At 41.9% G+C, this 27616-nt stretch overlaps 1 protein-coding gene across 2 annotated transcripts; it reads left to right on the top strand.

The window, feature by feature from the left end:
* Positions 1-1205: 1205 nt before the first annotated feature.
* On the top strand, positions 1206-18051 carry fam98b (family with sequence similarity 98 member B). Of its 2 annotated transcripts, none has more exons than XM_064927960.1 (8): positions 1206-1287; positions 4472-4620; positions 11015-11143; positions 11309-11475; positions 11645-11725; positions 11846-11962; positions 15573-15740; positions 15888-18051. In XM_064927960.1, exons 2-8 carry the CDS (start codon positions 4557-4559, stop codon positions 16176-16178), a joined length of 1017 nt encoding a protein of 338 aa, XP_064784032.1. In that variant the 5' UTR covers positions 1206-1287; positions 4472-4556; the 3' UTR covers positions 16179-18051. The 2 variants fall into 2 exon arrangements, with proteins under 2 accessions (XP_064784032.1, XP_064784031.1); XM_064927959.1 differs by lacking the exon at positions 1206-1287 and adding an exon at positions 3980-4168.
* Positions 18052-27616: the final 9565 nt, after the last annotated feature.

Raw genomic sequence — 27616 nt, 5'->3', positions numbered from 1 at the left:
AACTTGATTTCCACTGTAAAAAGCATCTAGACATCTCCCATTTATTTTAGACTAGGAATGTGTTTTCAATAGTGGAGATTTGTATAAACCTTGCTGTCTCTGACATCTGCAAAATTGTTTCAGTATTCAAATTCGATCTCCAGCTGATCCATAGTAATGAATGTGTAGGGGTTGGAAGTCTGGATGAGACAGACAGCCAGGCAGCTTTTCTCAGCCAGTCAAAATCATGAATCAGCATGATTTTTCTGAATATTTACAAAGAAATGTCAATAGATAACAGGTCAAACGAAACGAAGTGCAGCTAGTTTGGAGTCCTTCCAGCTCCAGTGTGACGTGATTGTGTTAGCTGTGTTGTTGGCTAGCGCTTCTGGACAACAGTGTTCTGACAAGAGAGCACATTTTCTATGCCAAGTTAATTTGTGCATCATTAGCTCAATGTTAAGGATGTAACCAAATAAATGTCACTAGAAAACAGCTTAAACAAATACAAACGCAAATACTTTGTTGTTATTATGGCTGCACTGTTTGACGTGACTGTAAATTAGCCGTAGTTGGCTAGCTAGTGAGCAAGGAATAAGCACAGTGCCAGATGGGTCGCGTCAATAGATACAGAACAAAAATACTTAACGACTGGATCGAGTCTCTGGCAACCGAATAATAGAACGACCGACCAGCTAGCTTGGAAAGCAACCCTAGATTTGTGCCAGGACCATATATTGTGGAAGAATGAAATACGAATACATTAATCAAAATAATGTTTTAATGAAAATATGTAAAACAGTATTTGAATAAGTTGATAACCTATTATATAAAAGTTATAATGGCCTCAAAGCCGGTGCTTTGAGGATATATTGGCATGGTTTGCTGACCCTCGACTTCATCTTGGGCCTAACAACACTCGTGCTAATATATCCTCCCAAACTAAAGTGTATTGTGGTGCTATACAGGGCTCATCTGGAGAGAAAAAAAGACAGCAATAACCCACTGTCAAAATAAAGGTTAAATAAAAAGATTAAAATAAACGAGTACCATTGTGTGATGTGATAATCTATTTGTTATAATAATAACAACAATAATAATAATAAGTGATGAGTTGGACTAATTAGACATAGGCAACACCTTAAAGGTTATTGTGAGTGACGTGAGCGCCCTTCGAATTGTGGTGCTGAAAGGACAGCAGCGGTCACGTGTCGTTCTGGGTTCCACTGCGTAAAGTGGTCGGTGGAGTTTTATGAACACCATGGCAAAAACGAGCGGATTTGGAGCCTAGATCTCGTTGGTGTGATGGTAAGGTCAATGCAGTAGATCAGATAGTCTGCATGTACAATAGAGGTGGTACGTTTCTGTAAACTAAGCACTCGGAGAGTAGGGAAAATTTAAGTGCATCGCACAAGACTGTTTCGAGAACAGCCGTTTTCGCCACCCTTTGGTAGAGTTTTCTGTCTGTGGCTATTCTTGTTATGTCGGATTTGGCCCACTCAAAGTAGTCACGCCACCGAGCGACCCTTTTACAGAAATAATTTGACCATTCACCAAGGTCTCGGCTTTTCTCATATTGAAAAAGAAGTGCGGGAGCGTCGTAACAGGCTATCAAACAACATACTAAGTCCAAATAAGTCGGGACCAAGCCAGGTAACCTAAGAAGGAAATTATTATTATTATTTCAAGGATATAGTCTGCCATTTAAGAAACCAATTGTGAAGCATTTGTGACACAGTACAGGCTGGCAGGAGCGCTTAGTATTTCAACAACTTATTAAGAACAGCACTTCAACTACATGCCTATGCATTTAGGCTATATAACATTAAATACTTAGAATGGCATAATAATTAAATGAAAATGCCTTATTAGGCCATACGGTCATTCTACAGTGCCTTTGAATTCACTTTTAGAAACACGAGTGTGGCCATCCTGGTTTGAGTATCATGTGGTGAGCTATGCATACCTAGTTTGTTCATTTAGCCTAGCAGGTGTTCTTATATTCCCATACCCTAATCACAGTCAACACAAATCTATTTTGTAACAACAACATATTGGAATAAAATATAATAAATTAGAAAATGATAGTTTCCCAAATGTTTTTTCCCCCACAAGTGCATGTAGGCCTATCTGAGGATATGCGTCTGCTGTGTTAAACAATGAATGTCCTTTTCTTGAATTCATTGATGATCAGATACCTCAGTTGCAACTGGTTCTGTTGCCTACATTTTTACAGTTGATAGACAACTTTAGCACTGTTAAGACTATCCTCTTTTTTAACAATAGCCAATGGCCATCCATTTTCATTTCAGAGAGATCCGATTTTCTCCAGGTATCCGTCATTATAAATAATGCACAGTCCATTAGACTACTAAGTATTTTTGAATCCTCCCGCTTTGGGCTTCATGTGTCAATGTACAGTTCATACATGCATAATCTATGATCAGAATTACTGTGTTACCTTTAATTAGCCAAGAAATCCCAAGTTTGAAAGAGACTGTTTTTCTGAAAGCTTACATTTTACCCCACTTGGGCCAGCCCCCAATTCGAGTTCTAGTCAATGAGCTTCAGCCCCTCGCCATTTGAGTGACAGCTAGCAAGATGCACACACAGCAGAGTGAGACAGAGAGCAATGACGTGGTGCACATATCTGCACATATGTGATGTAGTATGCAATTGTCAGGCACAACTTTTGGCTCGTCAGACTACTTTCAGAACTACTGGCTAAAAAGTATACAAAAGTATCAGAGAATCTCTTTAACCCATAGGAAGTTCAACCCTGATGAACATGTGTTGTGAACTACATTAGCATGAGCAACAATAGTGGAATCGGCAGTTCGCCTTCCAAATAAAAGCCCCTCGTTAAAATTGAAGCAAACTGATAAAAAAAATAGTGAAAACATGCCACAATTGGATTTAGATCATGTCCTAAACAAGGTTGGAATGTTGCTATATAAATTCAACAAAAGATAATTAGGCCTATTAGGGACAGAACAAGGGAAGTGCGTTTTTTCTCTGGTTCACATGGGGGGGGGGGGGGTCTGTTTGTCGAGATTTACATAGTCTATTTATTGTGGTGTTGAAAACCCAAAACATGACATTGAAGTGTCCAAAGTCGGTATGCTTTCTTTATTGGTTGTGTGGTGCATTGGCACATAATTTTTTTGTTGGAAAATTCATTGCATATATTTTATACACTTATTAATATGGCATCAAAATGTTGAAAATCTGATTTCCCCCTAGCTGATCAATGTCTGCAGCTGGCTATGATCGAAGTGTAAGGAAAGAGGCAGGGAGCGTGAGCTCGTATGTGGAGGCCTGCGAACCCTCAACCTTCTGGCCTGTATCCCTGTGTAGCATCAACTGTGCCACAAAAGCAAGCTGAAGAATTCCACGTTTTTAAACACAGGGTTGCTACAGTTATTGCTATTTTTGGTCATAAACATTATTTTGAGTTAATTATATGAGGGGAGAGGGTGTTCGATTTATGTTACAGTACAAGGGGGAGGGTCATTTTAAAGTACAAGGAGAGTTGGACCAGTAGGCTATTATCCCATTTCATGGGTGCACAATCCATAGGTTACGCTATACAGTGCATACAAGTAAGCCTCCAATGCAATTCTGAAGCCAAATACATCCACAGTGCGATTTAAACAGATTTTCTTTGGTCTGATTAACTAATAATTGTATTTTCTTTCATTTATATAACAACATGCCAGTCTTGTTTAGCCTTATCTTGTCCAACTGTGGCATGTTTCCATCAGTTTGCGTCAGTTTCAATGGGGGACTTTTATTTTAACAGCAAATCAGCGATTCCCCTATTGTTGCTCATGCTCACGCTAATGTTATTCATAACACACTGGTCCCACCTGACTACTTCAAAACCCTTCTCATGCTAAATCAGGCTTTTGGGCAGTAGAGTCCTCTATCTATCTCTATGAAGGGAACACACTGAGCGGAACAAAAGTAACCAACATGAATGTTCCACTACGGATTTAATTTCCGTTACTTCTGACTCTCGGGATGGTTTTAGCTAGCCGATGAATTAAGCTAATAATGTATGTTTGTGTCTCACAATGTCAATACACACACGTTTATATCGGTTACATGTATAACTTTGAAGGAATCTGCTGAAATTGTTGTCTGCCACAATGGAACGTGATATTTTAGATGTTCTGGAACAAATCGGGTAAGCAAACCACACTCCGCCATCTGATGGCATCACGGATTACGCTGCTCAATCAGCGATTAACCGCTAGCTAGCAAATGTACATGGGTGTTGTCAATATAGTGTATTCGTCCTAGACAGTGGTATTCAAAGTATATGCTCATTAGTTCGCAAATGCATCCATGCAAAATCCAAGTCCTATCATGATTCGATGCTAGCTTGCTTTCATGCATGTTCGGTGTGCTAATACTAGCGCATTACGACGTAAATTACGTATGTATGCCGCCCTGGGTTCTCGAGCTAAATTTGTATTTTTGTGCGCAGGTATGACGGACCTCTGCAGGAGGAGGAGACGCTTGTCAAAGCATGTGAAGGTGGACTGTCATCACCTGAGTATATCAACCTTTGCATGTGGTTTAAATCCCGTCTGACACCGTTATGTGACCTGGAAGAGAGCAGTACATCAGGTTATGGTGAGCCAAAATACCATCAGACATCATCACCTCTCACTGTTTTGTTAAATCACATACTACCCAGTTAATGTAACCAATTGGCCAGGCTTCCGGTCTAGAACCGTGGTTTCGACTGCATATACGGTCTTGCTCAGTACTGCAGTTTAACTGAAGTTCGACCCAGAAAGACAATTTCCATAGACGACCACATAGAGAAGTCAGGTTTGAAAATTCCAAATTAAACACTTTAGTCATTACCTTTGTGCACTAAACATCCATTGATTTTTTTTTAAAATTCCCCTGTCATTCACAGCCAAAGATATACAATTTTTATATTCATCCAATGTCTCCCATGTTTTTGGATGACATGAGCACGTCAGTGCTGCTCCCTGTGCGCACTGAGTGCTAGTGTGTGTGTGGAGTTGAGCCGTGCTAACCGGATGCAACCCGGATATAGACGGTCCATGAATCGCTTTATGCGATCATGAGTAGATTAGGTTGAAAACAATCAGCGTCTCCAGTTATTTCATACTTTAGTGATTGCCATGTTAAAGGAACCCCCCCAGAGGAAGTTGGCACCACCATTTAGATGTAGTTTCTTGTCCAAGAGAGGAAATGCATGTTTAGGTTCCACCTCCAAAGAATGACGAAGACTACTTCACAAATAGGGTGTGGAAATTTCCAGGTGGAATTGATAAACACCAACAAATAGGGCACTGTCAGTGTAGCTAGCATGCTAACCATATATAGCTACCTTATCTAGCTAGCTAATGTAGTCAATGAACAGTGTTTTTACATAGGAATTCCTTTTGTCCAGATGGGATAGGTATTCCTCTTGTCCACTGCCCTATGTAAAAATGCTGTTCATTGCCTCCAGCCCAATACTCAACACCATAGTACCCTCCAAACTCCTCATTAAGCTTGAGACCCTGGGTCTTGACGGGGGTAATACATAACCCTCATGTATTAACCAAAAAAGTGTTTAAATAATTTAACTGAGAGATTCTTCAAAGTAGCCACCTTTTGCCTTGATGGCAGCTTTGCACACTCCCAAGATTTGAAAGACACACGCACATTATCTGGCAACTCCCTTTTTCTATATTTAAAATTTAGGTCAGCTTATGCTGGTGTATGGAGTTTTTGGGGAAACCCAACTACTAAACCATCTAATGATGGGATTTCTAACTAAATTATCTGTGCTCCCAAAAGGACTGATCTCTATAATATATAAACAACTTTTGAAAATCTCATATTCTGACCTAAAGTATGGTCCACAGATCTAAGTGAATCTGAACAACCCTTTAACTGGACCAGAAAAATCAGAAAATATGACCTTGGCATCCCGTAATCTGAACCATCAACTCACAGCTCCCAACTGTTCACTGGATCTACTATGTTACTTAACAATGACAGTTTATTGTATCTCTCACGATTACTGCTGGCAGGCAGCACTGCAGCAAAACATGTATATGGGGGGTTGGACGGAGACATGTTGGGCTTGGGGAAATGTGATGGGGAGTTTATATACCAATTTTATTATTACAAAATCCTGTGTGGTCAAAATTATAATTTCTCTATTTACAATAACAGTCAAAAGTTTGTACACAGCAACTATTTCAAGGGTTTTTCTTTATTTAGACTATTTTCTACTTTGTAGAATAATAGTGTAGACTTCAAAGCTATCAAATAACACGTGGAATCATGTAGTAACCAAAAAAGTGTTAAACAATGTTTGAGCCACACTTTGCCTTCTCTGAAAAGACCTGAAAATAGTGTGCAGCGACGATAACCAAGCTATCTGTTCTTGTTGTCTTACAGCTGAAGCTATCATCAATTCACTACCCTGGTACTTTGTGCAAACCATAATGCAAAATACGCTGATTTCAAAGCTGATTGCCACCAAAACTTTATTAATTCACTTAATCTGTCTCTCTCTGACATCTCTCCCAAAGATGATCTATTGCCTCAGCAAACTGACTCCGTGCCGCCACCCCCCCCCCCTCTCGCCCCATGAATGATGTCATTGCTGTTTAAAGTTTAGCTACTTCTATGTACAGTTGAAGTCAGAAGTTTACATACAATTTAGCCAAATACATTTAAACTCAGCTTTTATTTCTTTCATCACATTCCCAGTGGGTCAGAAGTTTACACTCAATTAGTATTTGGTGGCATGGCCTTTAAATTGTTTAACTTGGGTCAAACGTTTTGGGTAGCCTTCCACAAGCTTCCCGCAATAAATTGGGTGAATTTTGGCCCATTCCTCCTAACAGAGCTGGTGTAACTGAGTCAGGTTTGTAGGCCTCCTTGCTAGTACACGCTTTTTCAGTTCTGCCCACAAATGTTTTTTAGGATTGTGGTCAGGGTTTGTGATGTCCACTCCAATACCTTGACTTTGTTGTCCTTAAGCCAATTTGCCAGAACTTTGGATGTATGCTTGCGGTCATTTTCCATTTGGAAGACCCATTTGCGACCAAGCTTTAACTTCCTGACTGATGTCTTAGGATGTTGCTTCAATATATCCACATAGTTTTCCTTACATTTACATTTAAGTCATTTAGCAGACGCTCTTATCCAGAGCGACTTACAAATTGGTGAATTCACCTTCTGACATCCAGTGGAACAGTCACTTTACAATAGTGCATCTAAATCATTAAGGGGGGGGGGGGTGAGAAGGATTACTTTATCCTATCCTAGGTATTCCTTGAAGAGGTGGGGTTTCAGGTGTCTCCGGAAGGTGGTGATTGACTCCGCTGTCCTGGCGTCGTGAGGGAGTTTGTTCCACCATTGGGGGGACCAGAGCAGCGAACAGTTTTGACTGGGCTGAGCGGGAACTGTACTTCCTCAGTGGTAGGGAGGCGAGCAGGCCAGAGGTGGATGAACGCAGTGCCCTTGTTTGGGTGTAGGGCCTGATCAGAGCCTGGAGGTACTGCGGTGCCGTTCCCCTCACAGCTCCGTAGGCAAGCACCATGGTCTTGTAGCGGATGCGAGCTTCAACTGGAAGCCAGCGGGGTGACGTGAGAGAACTTGGGAAGGTTGAACACCAGACGGGCTGCGGCGTTCTGGATGAGTTGTAGGGGTTTAATGGCACAGGCAGGGAGCCCAGCCAACAGCGAGTTGCAGTAATCCAGACGGGAGATGACAAGTGCCTGGATTAGGACCTGCGCCGCTTCCTGTGTGAGGCAGGGTCGTACTCTGCGGATGTTGTAGAGCATGAACCTACAGGAACGGGCCACCGCCATGATGTTGGTTGAGAACGACAGGGTGTTGTCCAGGATCACGCCAAGGTTCTTAGCGCTCTGGGAGGAGGACACAATGGAGTTGTCAACCGTGATGGCGAGATCATGGAACGGGCAGTCCTTCCCCGGGAGGAAGAGCAGCTCCGTCTTGCCGAGGTTCAGCTTGAGGTGGTGATCTGTCATCCACACTGATATGTCTGCCAGACATGCAGAGATGCGATTCGCCACCTGGTCATCAGAAGGGGGAAAGGAGAAGATTAATTGTGTGTCGTCTGCATAGCAATGATAGGAGAGACCATGTGAGGTTATGACAGAGCCAAGTGACTTGGTGTATAGCGAGAATAGGAGAGGGCCTAGAACAGAGCCCTGGGGGACACCAGTGGTGAGAGCGCGTGGCGAGGAGACAGATTCTCGCCACGCCACCTGGTAGGAGCGACCTGTCAGGTAGGACGCAATCCAAGCGTGGGCCGCGCCGGAGATGCCCAACTCGGAGAGGGTGGAGAGGAGGATCTGATGGTTCACAGTATCGAAGGCAGCCGATAGGTCTAGAAGGATGAGAGCAGAGGAGAGAGAGTTAGCTTTAGCAGTGCGGAGCGCCTCCGTGATACAGAGAAGAGCAGTCTCAGTTGAATGACTAGTCTTGAAACCTGACTGATTTGGATCAAGAAGGTCATTCTGAGAGAGATAGCGGGAGAGCTGGCCAAGGACGGCACGTTCAAGAGTTTTGGAGAGAAAAGAAAGAAGGGATACTGGTCTGTAGTTGTTGACATCGGAGGGATCGAGTGTAGGTTTTTTCAGAAGGGGTGCAACTCTCGCTCTCTTGAAGACGGAAGGGACGTAGCCAGCGGTCAGGGATGAGTTGATGAGCGAGGTGAGGTAAGGGAGAAGGTCTCCGGAAATGGTCTGGAGAAGAGCGGAGGGGATAGGGTCAAGCGGGCAGGTTGTTGGGCGGCCGGCCGTCACAAGAAGCAAGATTTCATCTGGAGAGAGAGGGGAGAAAGAGGTCAGAGCACAGGGTAGGGCAGTGTGAGCAGAACCAGCGGTGTCGTTTGACTTAGCAAACGAGGATCGGATGTCGTCGACCTTCTTTTCAAAATGGTTGACGAAGTCATCTGCAGAGGGGGGAGGAGGATTCAGGAGGGAGGAGAAGGTGGCAAAGAGCTTCCTAGGGTTAGAGGCAGATGCTTGGAATTTAGAGTGGTAGAAAGTGGCTTTAGCAGCAGAGACAGAGGAGGAAAATGTAGAGAGGAGGGAGTGAAAGGATGCCAGGTCCGCAGGGAGGCGAGTTTTCCTCCATTTCCGCTCGGCTGCCCGGAGCTCTGTTCTTCCTCATGATGCCATCTATTTTGTGAAGTGCACCAGTCCCTCCTGCAGTAAAGCACCCCCACAACATGATGCTGCCACCCCTGTGCTTCACGGTTGGTATGGTGTTCTTCGGCTCTTTTTCCTCCAAACATAACTATGGTCAATATAGCCAAACAGTTCTATTTTTGTTTCATCAGACCAGAAGACATTTCTCCAAAAAGTACGATCTTTGTCCCCATGTGCAGTTGCAAACCGTAGTCTGGCTTTTTTTATGGCGGTTTTGGAGCAGTGGCTTCTTCCTTGCTGAGCGGCCTTTCAGTTTATGTCGATGTCGGACTTGATCTACTGTGGATATAGAAACATTTGTATCTGTTTCCTCCAGCATCTTCACAAGGTCCTTTGCTGTTCTGGGATTGATTTGCACTTTTCGCACCAAAGTACGTTCATCTCAAGGAGACAGAATGCGTCTTCTTCCTGAGCGGCTGCGTGGTTTCATGATGTTTATACTTGCATACTATTGCTTGTACAGATGAACTTGGTACCTTCAGGCATTTGGAAATTGCTCCCAAGGATGAACCAGACTTGTGGAGGTCTACAGTTTTTTTTTCTGAGGTCTTGGATGATTTTTTTATTTTGATATTCCCATGATGTCAAGCAAAGAGGCACTGAGTTTGAAGGTAGGCCTTGAAATACATCCACAGGTACACCTCCAATTGATTCAAATGATGTCAATTAGCCTAACAGAAGCCTCTAAAGCCATGACATCATTTTCTGGAATTTTCCGAGCTGTATGTAAACTTCTGACCCACTGGAATTGTGATAGTGAAATAATCTGTCTTTAAACAGTTGTTGGTAAAATTACTTGTCATTTACAAAGTAGATGTCCTAACCGACTTGCCAAAACTATAGTTTGTTAAAAAGACAAAAGACAGTTTTAATGACTCCAACTTAAGTGTATGTAAAATTCCGACTTCAACTGTAAATGCTGTTGATCCGTTCAATAAAATAAGTCCCAAATGGACGCAATGCATGCACACACTCCTATTAAATATGCAATCATAAATATGCAATCATAATAGGCCTAGGTTACAACTTGATTTACCAAGTTTATCAATAGAGATCTACCATTCAAATAAATTATTACGATGTTATGTAGTTCATTTGGTAAAAACTAGGAATATACAATATATTGGAATCAGACAAATTTTAGCTAGCTAAGTCAGCCATTGGCTAGGACATCAGAAACATCCCCACTGTATTTGGGTTAGTGGCTCTATTTTTAACCTTTCTGAATGTCTAAACAATCCATAAGTTCTGAAATATGAACACCGACATACTGGACATTTTGAACTCTTTATTATGGTGGTGATTTGACAAAATTACAATCATGGTCTTGAATTAGTCTCGGGACCCCTCGGCCTTAAATCTCTCTCGGCTCCCCCCTCCGTTGTTGGCTCAAACTCGATTTGCTCTGGTCTTGGTCTGGAATCGGTCTGGATTTAGGTGGTCTCCAACACAACACTGCTTATTGGCTCATCTCAGCCGCAAATAGGAATAACGTTCCAGCTGTTTCTGATTATTAAACAATGCCATGCTAGTGGGTGGTAACATTTAAATAAAACCCAGCCCTGAAACGAAATATAGGCTGAAAACAATTTGTAATACCATAGGAAAAGACACCACATTCACAGATTTGCACCAAGTGATCAGTTCAGATTTGTCACTTCAAGCTCAAATATATCATACTTTGACTACAACCCAGACTTATTGACTTAAATTGTTGTGCAACATCATGGGTAAGCTCCGGCCATCGTCTTTCAGCTCGAAAAAGTGGATTTCTACTAAATGCCCACAACATTTCACGTTGTGTTTAGGTGATACTGATGGCCTTCGGTTTGAGATGAGTGGTATGCTGAAGGAGTTGGAGTGCCCCTATCAAGGCCTTGTCTCCGGGATTCTACAGGGAGGGCTGCAGAATAAAAAAGACCATCTAAAGCTAGTATGTAAGTACTGACGTGACCATTTGTTCAGAAAACGGGTCTGAGTACCATCATGTTATGATACCCTTTTGGTGTGTTGCTGATCTGCCATGGTTCTGCCATATATTTTACAGTTTCCATTTTACATGAATGCGATTTTTACCTGTGGCTCATATCTTTATTCTGCAGTGTTTTTAAGCTCAGAGGTACAAGCTGCACAGATTGTGAAGAGCCGACTTGTTGAGGACAAACAACACAAAGACAGAAACGATCTCCAGGCAATCTGTGAAACACTGAAGCTCCCACAGCCAAGAGGGCAGGAAGTAGTAGAGCTGTTCTCCGGGATAGAACAAAAGGTGTGTCTAAGTTAGTCTTGCACACCCGATACTTCCTCCCTAGGCTCAGGTCTGGTATAAAAAGGGCCTTCATTAACCCAATAGAAAGTCTGTGAGAAAGTGCCGCATGCATAGCCTTTGATTTTATCATTATCTTTGTTTTCAACAAATGCATTATCTGTATTTCCAGATAAACGCAGTGCTTCAAGAGCTTCCAAAGGATCACATTGGAAAGCCTGTGCTGAAGAACAATCTCGACAGTGAACAGTGGGTAAGCAGACTGCATTCAGACTTTAACCCATTTATGTGCAGGCAAAATTCAGAATTCCTGCTAAGGCATGAGGAGATGTCAAGTGTGTCCATTGACTCTGGGCCTTGTCTGTATCTACAGGAAAGGCTGGAGGAGATCAACACGGTCCTGTCCTCACAGTATGAGTGTCGGCGGAGGCTGCTGATCAAACGTCTGGACGTCACTGTGCAGTCTTTCGGCTGGTCAGACAGAGCCAAGGCAGGTGGAGTCTTTGGGTGCATCTCAATAGTCTAAAGCAGGCATAGTCAACTTTGATGGGGGTGGGGGCCACAAAAAAATCTGAAGTCATACCCACACATGAATATGTGGACAACTACAAATACCTAGGTGTCTGGTTAGACTGTAAACTCTCCTTCCAGACTCACATCAAACATCTCCAATCCGAAGTTAAATCTAGAATTGGCTTCCTATTTCGCAACTCATGCTGCCAAACATACCCTCGTAAAACTGACCATCTGACCGATCCTCGACTTCGGCGATATCATTTACAAAATAGCCTCCAATACCCATCTCAATAAATTGCATGCAGTCTATCACAGTGCCATCCGTTTTGTCACCAAAGCCCCATACACTACCCACCACTGCGACCAGTACGCTCTCGTTGGCTGGCCCTCGCTTCATACTCGTTGCCAAACCCACTGGCTTCAGGTCATCCACAAGACCCTGCTAGGTAAAGTCCCCCCTTATCTCAGCTCGCTGGTCACCATAGCAGCACCCACTTGTAGCACGCGCTCCAGCAGGTAAATCTCTCTGGTCACCCCAAAAAACAATTCTTCCTTTGGCCGCCTCTCCTTCCAGTTCTCTGCTGCCAATGACTGGAACAAACTACAAAAATCTCTGAAACTGGAAACACTTATCTCCCTCACTAGCTTTAAGCACCAGCTGTCAGAGCAGCTCACAGATTACTGCACCTGTACATAGCCCATCTATAATTTAGCCCAAACAACTACCTCCTCCCCTACTGTATTCATTTATTTATTTAGCTCCTTTGCACCCCATTATTTATATCTCTACTTTGAAATGGTAGATTTGCAGTAGAAGAATGTGCAGTGTTTTACTTGCTATATTGTATTTACTTCGCCACCATGGCCTTTTTTTTACCTTTACCTCCCTTATCTCACCTCATTTGCTCACATTGTATATATACTTATTTTTCTATTGTATTATTGACTGTATGGTTGTTTTACTCCATGTGTAACTCTGTGTTGTTGTATGTGTCGAACTGCTTTGCTTTATCTTGGCCAGGTCACAATTGTAAATGAGAACTTGTTCTCAACTTGCCTACCTGTTTAAATAAAGGTGAAATAAGTAAAAATGCAATCAGAGCCGGCCCTAGCCTATTGGGGGCCCTAGGCAAAATTGCTGCTACCCCCCCTCCACTGCCTGTGAGCAAAGCATTTTTAATGGCCCCCCTCTTGACAGCGGCAAGAACAAACAAAAGCATGTTTTCCACTTAATTTCCTGTAATTTTACACATTTTGCCATGGTGTGTAGAGAAAATGTTAGATCTAAAGCAAGTTTCTGCAATTCTGCACTTTGCCATGGGGTGGAGAGAAGATTTTGTAATTTTATAACTAATTGACTGTAATTATACACATTTTGCTAAAGGATGGAGAACAATGTTTGCAGTTTTTAATATAGCTGAGTGACCATGACTAAGAAAACCAATGGTTCCCCCCCGAGTCAGTAATTTGACCATGATTACTACAAGTTTAGCTAATACCGCGGCCAGCTAACTTAACAATCTACAAAATGTTAGCTGAAATGGGCTAATACATTTTCCCAAATGGTGTTACATTACAGCCTTATTCTAAAATGTATTAAATAAAACAATGTCCTCATCAATCTACACCCAATACCCCATAATGACAAAGTGAAGTTTTTTTGCAAATATATAAATAATAATAAACATCTTATTTACATAAGTATTCGAACCCTTTGCTATGAAACTTGAAATTGAGCTCAAGTGCATCCTGTTTCCATTGATCATCCTTGAGAAGTTTCTACAACTGGAGAATTGAGGGAAAGATGAACGGAGCAAAGTACAGAGAGATGCTTGATGAAAACCTGCTCCAGAATGCTCAGGACCTCCGACTGGGGTGAAGGTTCACCTTCCGTCAGGACAACGACCCTAAGCACACAGCCAAGTCAATGCAGGAATGGCTTCAGGACAAGTCTCTGAATGTGGCCCAGCCAGAGCCCGGACTTGAACCCGATCTAACACCTCTGGAGAGACCTGAAAATAGCTGTGCAGCGACTCTCCCCTTCCAACCTGACAGTGCTTGAGAGGATCTGCAGAGAAAAATGGGAGAAACCCCCCAAATACAGGTGTACTTGAAGAAGACTTGAGGCTGCAATCACTGCCAAAGGTGCTTCAACAAAGTACTGAGTAAAGGGTCTGAATACTTGCCCTACCAGTCAACAGTTTGGAGTGGACACACCTACTCACTTTATTTGTACTATTTTCTGCATTGTAGAATAATAGTGAAGACATCAGAACTATGAAATAACACACAGAATAATGGAGTAACTAACAAAGTGTTCAACAAATCAAAATATATTTGAGATTCTTCAAAATAGCCATTCTTTGCCTTGATGACAGCTTTGCACACTCTTAGCATTCTCTCAACCAGATTTACCTGGAATGCTTTTCCAACAATCTTGGAGTTCCCACATATGCTGAGCACTTGTTGGTTGTTTTACCTTCACTCTGCGGTCCAATTCATCCCAAACAATCTCAATTGGGCTGAGGTTGGGTGATTTTGTAGGCCATGTCATCTGATGCAACACTCCATCACTCTCCTTTGTCAAATAACCCTTACAAGGCCTGGAGGTGTGATGGGATGGCGTATCGCTGCAGAATGCTGTGGTAGCCATGCTGGTTAAATCAGACATTGTCACCAGCAAAGCACTCCCACACCATCACACCACCTCCATGCTTCAAGGTGTGAACCACACATGTGGAGATCGTCCGTTCACCTACTCTGTCTCACACAAAGACACATCGGTTGGAACGAAAAATCTCAAATTGGACTCACAAAATCAAAGGACAGATTTCCCCTGGTCTAATGTCCATTGCTCGTGTTTGTTAGTCCAAGAAAGTATCTTCTTATAATTGGTGTCCTTTAGTAGTGGTTTCTTTGCAGCAAGTCAACCATGAAGGCCTGATTCACGCAGTATCATCAGAACAGTTGATGTTGAGATGTCTGCTACATTAATTTATTTTGGCTGCAATCTAAAGTGCAATTAACTGAACTTATCCTCTGCAGCAGAGGTAACGTAGGGTATTTCTTTCCTGTGGCAGTCCTCATGAGAACCAGTTTCATCATAGCGCTTGATGGTTTTTGCGATTGCACTTGAAGAAACTTTCAAAAGCCTTCCAGGTGAAGCTGGTTGAGAAATTGCTAAGAGTGTGCAAAGTTGTCATCAAGGCAAAGGATGGCTACTTTGAAGAATCTAAAATATATTTTGATTTGTTTAACACTTTTGGTTACTACATGATTCCATATGTGTTATTTCATAGTTTTGATGTCTACACTATTATTGTACAATGTAGACAATAGTAAAATAAAGACAAACCCTTGAATGAGTAGGTGTCAAATCCCCCCCCTCAAAAGTTTGATGTTCAGGCCAAAAGGGGCGCCTTCTGCACATCCCTGGTCTAAAGTGATGCCCTTTCCCCATCAGGACACAGTGCTACTGGTGATACTGTCCTTAATCGGCAGGCTACACCCTTTCTGCCCTCTATGAAGAATCTCATTGTGCATGTCCTATGCTCAACAAACTACCCATCTGTCTTTTCTGTTAGGAGAGAGTTGACTGTATGGCCAGGGCCTACCAGCCTAAGAGACACTCCCTGGCCCAGATGTCGTCTGTGGGCATGGCTCACCTGCTGGCAGCCAGGGAGGACATATGCAACGTGGTGAAGACCAGCAGTGGCTCAAGCAGAAAGAATACTGCCTGTGCCGTCAATAAGGTACTGTGGAATGGGACCCAAAGTTCATTGTGTGCAAATGTCTGAGTGTTGTCTTTAGGACAAAGCATTGTAACTGACCAAATGAGGGTCCATGGTCCCCAGCCATTGTCCTGTCATTGACCTATCATTTGTATTTCACTTCTATAGATCCTGATGGGAAGGGTGCCAGATCGCGGTGGTCGGCCCTCTGAGATAGATGCCCCCCTCCCTGAGATGCCAGCCTGGCAGAAGAGACAAGATGGAGGTTTTGGCGGTCGTGGTGGTGGTCGGGGAGGTGGTGGTGGTCGGGGAGGTGGTGGTGGTAGTTGGGGAGGTGGTGGTAGTTGGGGAGGTGGTGGTAGTTGGGGAGGGGGTAAGGGTGGCTGGCGAGGAGGGGGTGGAGTAGGAGGGGGCGTTGGTTGGGGTCACGGAGGAAAGAGAGGACGTTATCAATACTAACAATGATTTATTTTTGACTGAAAGCCAAACAGTGTTAACTGAAACCTACTCATGTGTACCTGCTTCGCTAAGGGCAACAGTAAGGCATTGTTTATTTGGAGTGATGTGGACTTGACTGAGATTTACAGAATACTACTGTAGGAAAACTCCAAAATATTTGTCACCCATTTTTGTGTTCATTTTCAATACTGTTATGAACTGTGCTGCTGAGGATCGTTGTAGAAGCAACGAGTCAAACTCACTGCCCATTTTTTTATAGATTTATTCTATTATTTTGGTAACACTTTACTTGATACCCAGTGTTAACACGTTATGACACGGTCATAACCTGTTATAATACTGTCATGATGCATATATTTACACCAGTTGTGACATTGTTCTATTTTATTGCTGGTTATGACACCTACATAAGTGTCAACCCACATTTATTGAAATTAGATTTTCCCTGCCAAGAAATGTCCTTTCATTTGAAAGTTTCTCTTTAAATCCTTTGTTTTTGTTTAGTCATGTATTTTTTAATAAACGTTTTAACTTGTAGAAAATACTCTTTATGACAGTCATGAAGATTTAGGACCATCCTGTTTTTTTTTTTACTTGGACTAAGAAAATACACTTTATGACACTGTCAAGAAGCATTATGACCATATTATCACACAAGCCAGATAGGCCTATCACGTACATGCCCTTATATCAGTCAAAAGGAGGGTGTCTTGTCCTGCTCCTGAAGTCATCAGCAACCGAGCATGGGGCTAGGTGCATGTCTGACGTCAATGTGTGCACAATTACAATGATCATTTAACATGGTAAATATAAAATAATATACATCATAAACATACTGTTACATACAGCACCAGTCAAAAGTCTGGACACTCCTACTCATTCAAGGGTTTTTATTCTTATTATTTTCTACATTGTACAATAATAGGGAAGACATCACAACTATGAAATGACACATGGAATCATGCAGTAATCAATTAAAGTGTATATATTTTAAATTCTTCAAAGAAGCCACCCTTTGCCTTGATGACAGCTTTGCACACGGTTGGCATTCTCTCAACCAGCTTCACCTGGAATGCTTTTCCAACGATCTTGAAGTAGTTTCCACATATGCTGAGCACATGTTGGCTGCTTTTTGTTCACTCTGTGGTCCATTCTAAATAAACCACAGACAGTATCACTAGCAAAGCACCAAAACACCTCCTCCATGCTTCAAGGTGGGAACCACACATGCAGAGATCATCCGTTCACCTACTCTGCGTTTCACAATTACAATGATAATTTAACCTGGTAAATAAAATAAAAAATAAATACATAAACATACTGTTACATAGGCTATGGTGTAATGCAATGTTTTGCCTTGTGTGGTAGGTTTGGTGTGTTTTGACACATATGTCATAACCGGCCATAAAATAACGCAATATATGTCACGACAGTGTTATGACCAACTATAACAGGCTATGACAAGTTGTCAGCTGTTGTGACATGTCATGGTTATGACCGTGTCATAACGTGTTATGACGCTGGGTGTCAATTAAAGTGTTACACATATTTTCTATACTGATGTTATGTTGGTAGATTAAGCTAATTAAAATTGTTGGAAATTTGAATCATGGTAATTATTTTTTTGATTTGAAGACAATTCCATCCATAATCGCAGATGTTCAGCACCATAGTGTCATTGAAATTGAAAGATCATTTCAGATTGAGCTGACATACAGTAGGCCTACGTGGAGACTGTGAATGCAGTCTCCACGAACACAGGAACATGGCCTTTACCATCTTAATCGTGCTATAGCACTGTACTTCCGCAATCCAATTGAATCTAATCCTTAATCTGATTGATTTGAAAAATAAAATGTTTATCAGTTTAAAATGTCTAGGTTCCCTGTGTGTGTGTGTGTGTGTGGGGGGGCGACGACTGGATCTGCCTTTGTACGTTAGTCACACACGATACCTCAGACAGCGCTAGCCCGATTTTGACAAAACGTGGGTGTATGAAGTATGACACTGATTGGCCCAATGGGGGTGCTGTAGTAATCAACTGAAATTCCAAACGTTGAACAAGTATATCTCCTGTCCTGTTTGAGCGATAGTCGTAACATTTTGTACATACCACCAATTGGCCCGGGAGGAGACATGTTTAAGGTTACCTTGTTTACTTTAAACAAGAGAATGTACAGTATGAGTAATTATATACTGTACTGACTCACGATAGAGAGGGCTCTCCATCAATTGAGCTGAGTTGCCAAAATCCACAAGACCAAGTGTGCTAAAGGCGCCTGCAGATTAGGTTCTTACTGCTCCTAGTAGAACTCAAATAGGCAAAAGCTGGCATACTCCCTTAAAAGACCTTGAAAAGCAAGAACAAATCTCTATCCTTCAGAAAGACACCATAGCAACAACATAGCTAGAACACTTCCTCAAAATAGTCAGAATAATCTGTAATTTTGACATTTTTGCAAAGGAGGTCTTAGTAGTGCAATTTTATATATAAGATATTTGGTGCAGTATTCCTCAAGTGAAAGAATTTGCATGAAAACAAGTCTTATCTCATTGAATGACAACAACACTATGGATGGGATTCTGATATTAGAAACAACGTCACAAAATGTCATAATATAGGCCTATGTGCACACTTTGTAGACTTGGAAGCATACAGTAAACTTTAGGGAGTTTTGTAATGAGCCAAGAAAGCCAGATGGAGCAGGAACAATGAGTTCGCCTGCTAACTTTAATAAACAACCAGAAATACCAGTTGATTTTCTGGTTCCTTAAGAAAGCTAAACATAGGTATGTGTGTTTGGTTGTTAAGTCAATTAGAACATTCTCATTTCAAGCTTATCTTTCTAAAACACTAAAATGTTATTTCAGAATATTCAGGTAAGTTAGCTTGCTAACCTTGATCTTCCCCTCTGCTCCCTGGGAAGCCAAACACATGAAGCCCCGGGGTTAAACTGCATGAGAGCGGTAGGACACCAAGAGCAATGGAAAGTGTTAGGGACAGTTTAACATTTACTGAGGGGTGGGCTTTAGCCAACAACACAAGTATTTCAGCAGATTTTGTCTTTGTGTGGTTTAATTTGTGTGAAAATACACACATTTTTGTGCAACTTCATTCTTTTTGTGCAACACATTTTTGTGCAACTTCATAGGAAAACATTTTTGGGGGGTGGCAAACTTCGGAACAATCTTTTGAAAGTTATTGGAGCAATGCATTTTGGGCAACGGTGTTCTACACTGCTTTTTTTTGTGTCCCACTTTTATTTATATCAAATAGCAAATTTGTCAACATCCCAATATTTTTAATCAAACAGAAGATAACAAAGTTATAACATTTATGCAACTGTTTGAGGGGCTGAATCAAGAATATGAATGACATGTCATAATCATCGTTTTGATCGTCTGAAGTCAATGGCACGCAAATCCCTCAAATTGTCTAATCCACCTCTCCATTGTTACAACCTGTCTCAACTGAGATCATGGTTTTTACCCTGAGTTATCAGTGATCTGCACTGGTCTGCTGTACTCTATAAACTGGTGTTAATGCAATGTCACAGTTCTTTACCATCTGGGGGGGGGGTTCAGGGTTGGACTGACACCCATGATAATGTGATGTATCGTAGAATAAGTATTGCAACTGTGTATTGCAACAGTGAGTTGTTTTGTGAACAAGAAAACTGCCATACTGAATGAGACAAATGTACTTTTTTTTTTTCTAAAGGACATCATACCACTTTCCCCCAATCCGGCATTCATTTACGCCTGGCTTAAACTCAGGACCTATGCCTTGCAAACACACGTAATCTGAAGCTTCCAACCCATAGCACCACAGAAAAAGGCATATTTCAATGGCGAGACGGGAGACACTTCAGGCTGGGGAGGATGGGCTTGTTTCAATCAGTAGGGCTGAAGATCACCGTTGTTGTGTGATTGACATTTGAAGGCAATGATCCTGCGTTAGCGGAGACTGTATTCATGGTAAAGCTGCTTATGTCGGCTCAATTGAAAATTTGCTTTATATTTAAATTGCGCTATAACGCTGAACTTCAGCGATACAGATTGAATCAAGCCCTAAGTTTCACAGATCTGCAAAACATATGCATAAAATCCATTTTGGACAGTTTGTTGAAGACACACATATCAGTGCAGTTGACATGGAAATGTTGAGTATGCTGGAAAGACCAAAAATAATTTCTGATGAGATGTTTGTCAACACACATATTCCATTATGTGGAGCACTCAAAGCGTGTCTGTTGCCCAAACTCAGTTTCCTTGTTTCCGTAATGATGCCAGGATGAGTTTGCACTTTCAGGGTACATGTAAAACACTTAATTGTGAGACTAAATATAAGGGCTGGACATGCAGATAAATGAAAGTCAGATAAATAAAAAGTAGATTTTTCTGGGGTCGCTGGACTGATATGGTTAACCGTTTGACCGTGGCCAAAAGGCGATGGGATAGTGCTAGGGGTTATACGGTGAAGGTGAATCATGGTTAATAAATCATGTTTGTTGATGTGGAGTGTCCACTATACCTGAATATGTCAAATATTAGAGCTGCGCTTGATTTTGAGTTTTCCCAGTAGTCAACTTTCTAGTATTTGACATATTTGACCCAGGTCTGGTGTGCATATGGCACAATGAACACTTTTAGGGTTAGTGCTGTGATTAGTGGAGGCTATAAGATCCAAGTTGATACAACAAGCCACGGGTAGACAATGAAGTTACGCTGTTTGTTTTACGTTTTGTGCCTTGAAGGTGACCAGGCCACCTGTTGTCTTTCCTCAGGACCCATCAACAACCCCCACGATGCTTCACTTCTCTTGTTAGGTCAACAGAAAGACTTGTCACAGTTTCCATAAAGTGGACTATATTGTCACAACAAGGTTACCACAGATGTCATCTCAGCGAAAGTCGTGGCATTCAACTTCTGTCTTATGTGACAGGGCCAGAAAGGCCCCTATGAACTTTTTGTACCTTGGTTGTTGGTGGTGGTGGAACCACCTACTAGCATATTTCAAGGTGCTTCATGGTCATTCTATAACTGATCTAGCTAGCGACTGCATATTTGTTTTTAGTTTGAATTTGAGCAGAGGAAATGAGGGGTTGGACTGTAAATACTGGCGTGACAGGAATATGGAACAAATAATGAAAGGCCTTTGATAACGTCTCAGGCTGAAATATTGATAGTAAATGGGCAGAGGTAAAATCGCATGTACGGGAGTTATCTTTTCTACAATATGAATTTTGGGTCTAACTCCCTACAGCACAACAAAGGAAAGCATGGTAGTGTGTCTATTAACGCTTCACTTCTGGAGAGGAGAAGTGGACTTGAAGATGTTCAGTACTGGCTCACTGCAAACGTGTTCATCTGTATACCTTCCTCATTCACTTCGCTGTAATGTTCAAGGAAAAGGGATGGGTGATACAGAAACACATTCAGGTTGACTGATTTGTGTGACACAATAAGATGCATCGCAATTCAGTTCACTCACCTGATTAAATCACTATTTCGAAATCAGTGAATTCCCTATTATTTCCAATGAGAATATTCTCAATATAACGATTGATTTTCCAAATAATTCCCTGAATAAAATGGCCTCAGCCCTGGTACAGTATTGTACCATGTACAGTACACTTCGGATGCATAGAATGGTGGCTGTCTCAAACTCATACAATACCAACACACACCTAATGCTCGGAAAAAAATCTTTTGAATAGATTTGTCAGAAATTACTTTTAGAGGGAAACAAAGAGGGTCACAGAAAAACAATGTGTACAGTGGGGCAAAAAGGTATTTCGTCAGCCACCAATTGTGCAAGTTCTCCCACTTAAAAAGATGAGAGAGGCCTGTAATTTTCATCATAGGTACACTTCAACTATGACAGACAAAATGCGAGAGAAAAAATCCAGAAAATCACATTGTAGGATTTTTAATTCATTTATTTGCAAATTATGGTGGAAAATAAGTATTTGGTCAATAACAAAAGTTTATCTCAATACTTTGTTATATACCAGACAGAGGTAAAACGTTTTCTGTAAGTCTTCACAAGGTTTTCACACACTGTTGCTGGTATTTTGGTCCATTCCTCCATCCAGATCTCCTCTAGAGCAGTGATGTTTTGGGGCTGTTGTTGGGCAACACGGACTTTCAACTCCCTCCAAAGATTTTCTATGGGGTTGAGATCTGGAGACTGGCTAGGCCACTCCGGGACCTTGAAATGCTTCTTACGAAGCAACTCCTTCGTTGCCCGGGCGGTGTGTTTGTCATGCTGAAAGACCCAGCCACGTTTCATCTTCAATGCCCTTGCTGATGGTAAGCTTTGTTACTTTGGTCCCATCTCTCTGCAGGTCATTCACTAGGTCCCCCCGTGTGGTTCTGGGATTTTTGCTCACCATTCTTGTGATCATTTTGACCCCATGGGGTGAGATCTTGCGTGGAGCCCCAGATTGAGGGAGATTATCAGTGGTCTTGTATGTCTTCCATTTCCTAATAATTGCTCCCACAGTTGATTTCTTCAAACCAAGCTGCTTACCTATTGCAGATTCAGTCTTCCCAGCCTGGTGCAGGTCTACAATTTTGTTTCTGGTGTCCTTTGACAGCTCTTTGGGCTTGGCCATAGTGGAGTTTGGAGTGTGACTGTTTGAGGTTGTGGACAGGTGTCTATTATGAGTTGAGTTTTTACAGGGACAGTGCACATTAATCAACGTTTCAGTAAAAGTGCCGGTTTTAGCCAGCCGGCTAACTTTCAACCGCAGTCCCTGGGCAGGTTATTAAAAACAATTACAATATAGACAATAGCAACATAGAACAAGCAAGACATAGCAACATAGGACAAGCAAGACGTAGCATACAGACAGAGCAACATAGAGCAAAAAGCAGCAAGACAAAATTCATAAAAGCAACAAAGTGTTTCCACACCTCACAAGCTACAGACAACAGACAACATGGAAAGCGGCAACACACAGCTAGGGACCATGTTCACAAATCTGATTGACCTTTAGCCATGTCTTCAAGCATTTTGTGAAAGTGTGATATGTGGTGCAGTTATGTGTGTCTGATGGCAGTGTATTCCAGACATGGGAAGCTCTCACAGAGAATGCAGATTTACTAAAGGTGCTTTTCCTTAGGGGAACTATACAGTCACCTCTCATGGCAGACCTTGTGGATCTGCTGCCATATGTCTGGGTTTTCTGTTTAACAAAAATATTGAGTGGAGTGGGAGCCAGGCCATTAAGGATCTTGAATACAAGACATGCGTCGGTGTATTGCACAAGATTTTCCCAACTCAAGAGCTCATGCTTTCTAAGGATGTGACAATGATGATGGCTATTGGGCTTCCTATCAAGCACTTTGAGAGCATGTTTGTAGACAGACTGAATAGGTTTTAATGTTGTACAGCAAGCTTGGGCCCAACTAGTCAAGCAGTATTTTAAGTGGGGGAGTATCATAGAGTTGAAGTACAGTTTTGCTACCTCTGTAGTCAAACAATTTCGTATAAATCGGAAATTAGCTAGGTTGAATTTAGTTATTTGAATTACCTTTTTCACATGCTTTTTAAAAGAGAGGTTGGAATCAAGTATGATGCCAAGGTACTTAAAATCGGATACCACCTGGAGCTTCTCCCCTGACACATAGACATCTGGCTCAGTAGCATCTGTTGCCCTCTTTGTGAAGAACATGCAAACAGTTTTTTTCACATTGAGATGCAAACACGAGTCACTGAGCCACTTTGTAACCTGGACCATTACAGTAGTGAGTTCTTGTGCAGCTTGTTGTTTGCTCTTTGCATGCACATATATCACTGTATCATCTGCATACATTTGAACTTCAGACCCAGTACAGACAGAAGGCAGATCATTAATGTACAGGCTGAACAGGAGGGGCCCCAGTATTGACCCTTGGGGCACGCCCACATCATAGCTACGATAGGGGGACAGCTCATTGCTCACTCTGACACACTGAGTTCTGCCTTCAAGGTATGATTTCATCCATCTCAAGGCATCAGGGGAAAAGTTGAACTTTGACAATTTTGTGATGAGAATCTCATGGTTAACAGTATCAAAAGCCTTCCTTAGGTCCAGAAACACAGCCCCAACAGCACCCCCTTTGTCCATCTTGGACTTCACATTTTCCAGAAGAAAGCAGTTGGCCGTTTCTGTGGAGTGTTTCGCTCTGAAGCCAAACTGCATGGAGTGTAATGTGAAGGGGCTGTTGTTGAGGTGGGCAATCAGTTGTTCTGCTACACACTTTTCAACAACCTTTCACACCACAGGTAGTATACTAATGGGCCTGTAGTTACTCACGTCAGCAGGGTCGCCTGATTTAAAGATGGCCGTTATTATGGCCGACTTCCATACCCTTGGAAACACACCGAGACCAATAGATGTGTTGGTGACCTTAGTAATGGGGCCAATGAGTGACTCTTTGTAGTTTTTAAGAAAGGTAGAGTCCATCCCAAACACATCTTTGGCTTTAGAGTTCTTTAGTGAGCTAATCACCTTGTTCACCTTTGACTCAGAAACCTCCCTGATGATGAAGACAGGTTGAGTGTCATTCACTAGCACTGAGCCCAAGAAACCGGTGGAGGGGTTCTGTGTCAGTGCCCTGACAGAGTCAATAAAGTAGGAATTGAAGGCTATTGCTATTTCGACTGCATCCTGTGTTAGATTGTTATTCACCATGATTTCTAGTCTTTTTGCAGTGTTACTATGGTCTTTCCCTGTTAACTTTTTTAGATTCTCCCATATCAATTTAGAATTTCCCTTTGCTTCACCAATTATGTTAATAAAATTTTGCCTTGGCCTGTCTGATTTCTTTCATCACCTTATTTCTCAACATGGTAAACCTATGTCTGTCATGCTCTAATTTAGATTTTAGGGCTATTTTTAGAGCATAATCTCGTTCTTTCATCAATTTCCAGATTTCTCCATTTAGCCAAGGAAGAGTGCTCTTTTGGCTAGGTTTGGATTTGATTTTCTTTAGGAAGCCATTTATTGTAGTCTGGATTGTGGATAGAAAAACCTGACTATCAGCTTCCACATCTGTATAGGACAAGAGATCAAGAGATCAGTCCAGTTTATTCCCTTAATTGCTTTTTCAAAATAGTTTAATTCACTCTTAGGTATTCTGAGTTGATCCGGCTTTCTAACAGTAGAGAGGTTAAACCTGCTGATTATACTGATAACAAGTTCAAACAGGTGCCATTAATACAGGTAACTAGTGGAGGACAGAGGAGCCTCTTAAAGAAGGTATGTGAGAGCCAGAAATCTTGCTTGTTTGTAGGTGACCAAATACTTATTTTCCACCGTAATTTGCAAAGAAATGCATTAAAAATCCTACAATGTGATTGTAACTTTGTCTGTCATAGTTGAAGTGTACCTATGATGAAAATTACAGGCCTCTCTCATCTTTTTAAGTGGGAGAACTTGCACAATTGGTGGCTGACTGAATACTGTTTTGCCCCACTGTATATGTGGCTCAGTCTTTAGAGAATATCATGGACACAGAAATGTTACAGGGCAAGTTTATTTTTCCTCCTTCAGGTTTCATCCCATCACAACCTTCAAGTAATTTCTTCTCTCCATAGCTGCTGGAAGTAGGGGTGCTGAGGGTGCTGCAGCACCCCCTGGAAAATCTGAATAAAACATATAAATACGCCTCCTGGGTGGCGCGGTGGTCTAAGGCTGTTCCCCAAAGATTCTGGGTTCGAGCCCCGGCTCTGTCACAGCCGGCCGCGACCGGGTGGACCATGGGGTGGCGCACAATTGGTCCAGTGTTGTCTGGGTTACGGGTGTTTGGCCAGCAGGGATATCCTTGACTCATTGCGCACTAGCGGCTCCTGTGGCGGGTCGGGTGCAGTGCACTCTGACCAGGTCGCCAGGTGTACGGGGTTTCCTCCAACACCTTGATATGGCTGGCTTCCGGGTTGGATGTGCATTGTGTCAAGAAGCAATGCGGCTTGGTTGGGTTGTGTTTCGGAGGACGCATGGCTCTCGACCTTCGCCTCTCCTGAATCTGTACAGGAGTTGCAGCGATGAGACAAGACTGTAACTACTACCAATTGGATACCACGAAATTGGGAAGAAGAAAGGGGTAAATAAATAAATAATATGTATAAATACATTTCCCCCCCCCAAAAAAAATAAATGTATATTCCATTTTTTTCTTATCAAAAGTAGCGCTCTGGGCCTTTACAACTTGTGTATTAGCAGACCGATATAGCCATCTGCAGTGGAGGGGAAAACATTTCTCACAAAAGTTGTGGACTGGGCCTTTACTACTCCTGTATTCCTAGTCATTCTGCAACCCTAGGCAAGACAAAAAATATTGCACCCTGGACAAAACTAGAGTAGAATAGTCCCAGTAAGTGAAATTACAGAGAAAATATGTTTTAAAAAATAGGTATTTTCCAGACGTTGAGGTTAGATTCAATTTAGGTTCTGAATGAAAAATGAAAATACCTATTTGCAGGAAGTTAAAATCAGGTACATTTTCGATTCTGAATGAAAGGGTTCCTGGGTGGCACAGCGATCTAAGGCGCTGCATCTCAGTGCACGAGGTGTCACTACAGTCCCTGGTTCAATTTCAGGCTGTATTACATCCGGCTGTGATTGGTAGTCCCATAGGGTGGCACACAATTGGCCCAGCGTCATCCAGGTTTGGCCGGTGTAGGCCATCATTGTAAATAAGAATTTGATCTTAACTGACTTGCCTAGTTAAATGCAGGTAAAACTATTTTTATATAGAATTAATCTCTGGTTTGACAAGTGGAAGAGCTCATTTATTCGTTTGCTCATCTATCACTGCTCATAAACATTTAGCATGCAATACTGTAGCCTAAATCAAGTATATCATTTATCTATTGACTCACGTTGTTGCCTTTTATAGCCTTATATAGAGCCTGTACTATTTTCCTAGCGTCCCAATCCCACTGAAACCCCAAATCCTGACTCCTGTCCCGATTCATAACTTTATTCTGCAATACATAGGTTACATTATCAAAGCACATGTCGCCTATGTATGTAAAAATATGCTTTAACATTTCCCCCGTTTCTCTGCGCTGTCTTGTATTGCTTCCCATGAGAGCTTCTGTAGAGAATGTGTGATCAGTGATCAACAAACTGTATGAGAGTAGATATGTTTTTTTTTTAAACAGAGTTGGTCCTCGTTAAAATACCTTGATATTTAAACAATTTCCCTTTTTCAAACCCCCCGTTATTGATGAGCTGATCTGCTATCTTTATAATCATAAACTCAAGTCAAATAGGATATATTCTCTAATTCGTTGGAGGTTATCTAGCAATTTTAGCAACTGTAGTCATTCGACTTTAAAAAATAAACTTTTGTTACAAAGTTTGTATGATTCGCTATAGCGATAGCCTACTCTGGGTGCGCTTAGAACATGACGGTACAACACACCCTCCCTTATACATTTT

Source organism: Oncorhynchus masou, chromosome 21, assembly GCF_036934945.1.
Source record: "Oncorhynchus masou masou isolate Uvic2021 chromosome 21, UVic_Omas_1.1, whole genome shotgun sequence".
NCBI lineage: Eukaryota > Metazoa > Chordata > Actinopteri > Salmoniformes > Salmonidae > Oncorhynchus > Oncorhynchus masou.
This window is presented reverse-complemented; position numbering and strand designations above follow the sequence as displayed.

Bases quoted from the DNA above. Each gene is read 5' to 3' on its own strand.
- fam98b (XM_064927959.1), top strand. From the start codon at position 4,131: ATGGAACGTGATATTTTAGATGTTCTGGAACAAATCGG. The intron at 4,621-11,014 runs GTGAGCCAAAAT...CGTTGTGTTTAG, and splicing joins GAGCAGTACATCAGGTTATG to GTGATACTGATGGCCTTCGG. The intron at 11,726-11,845 runs GTAAGCAGACTG...CTGTATCTACAG, and splicing joins ATCTCGACAGTGAACAGTGG to GAAAGGCTGGAGGAGATCAA.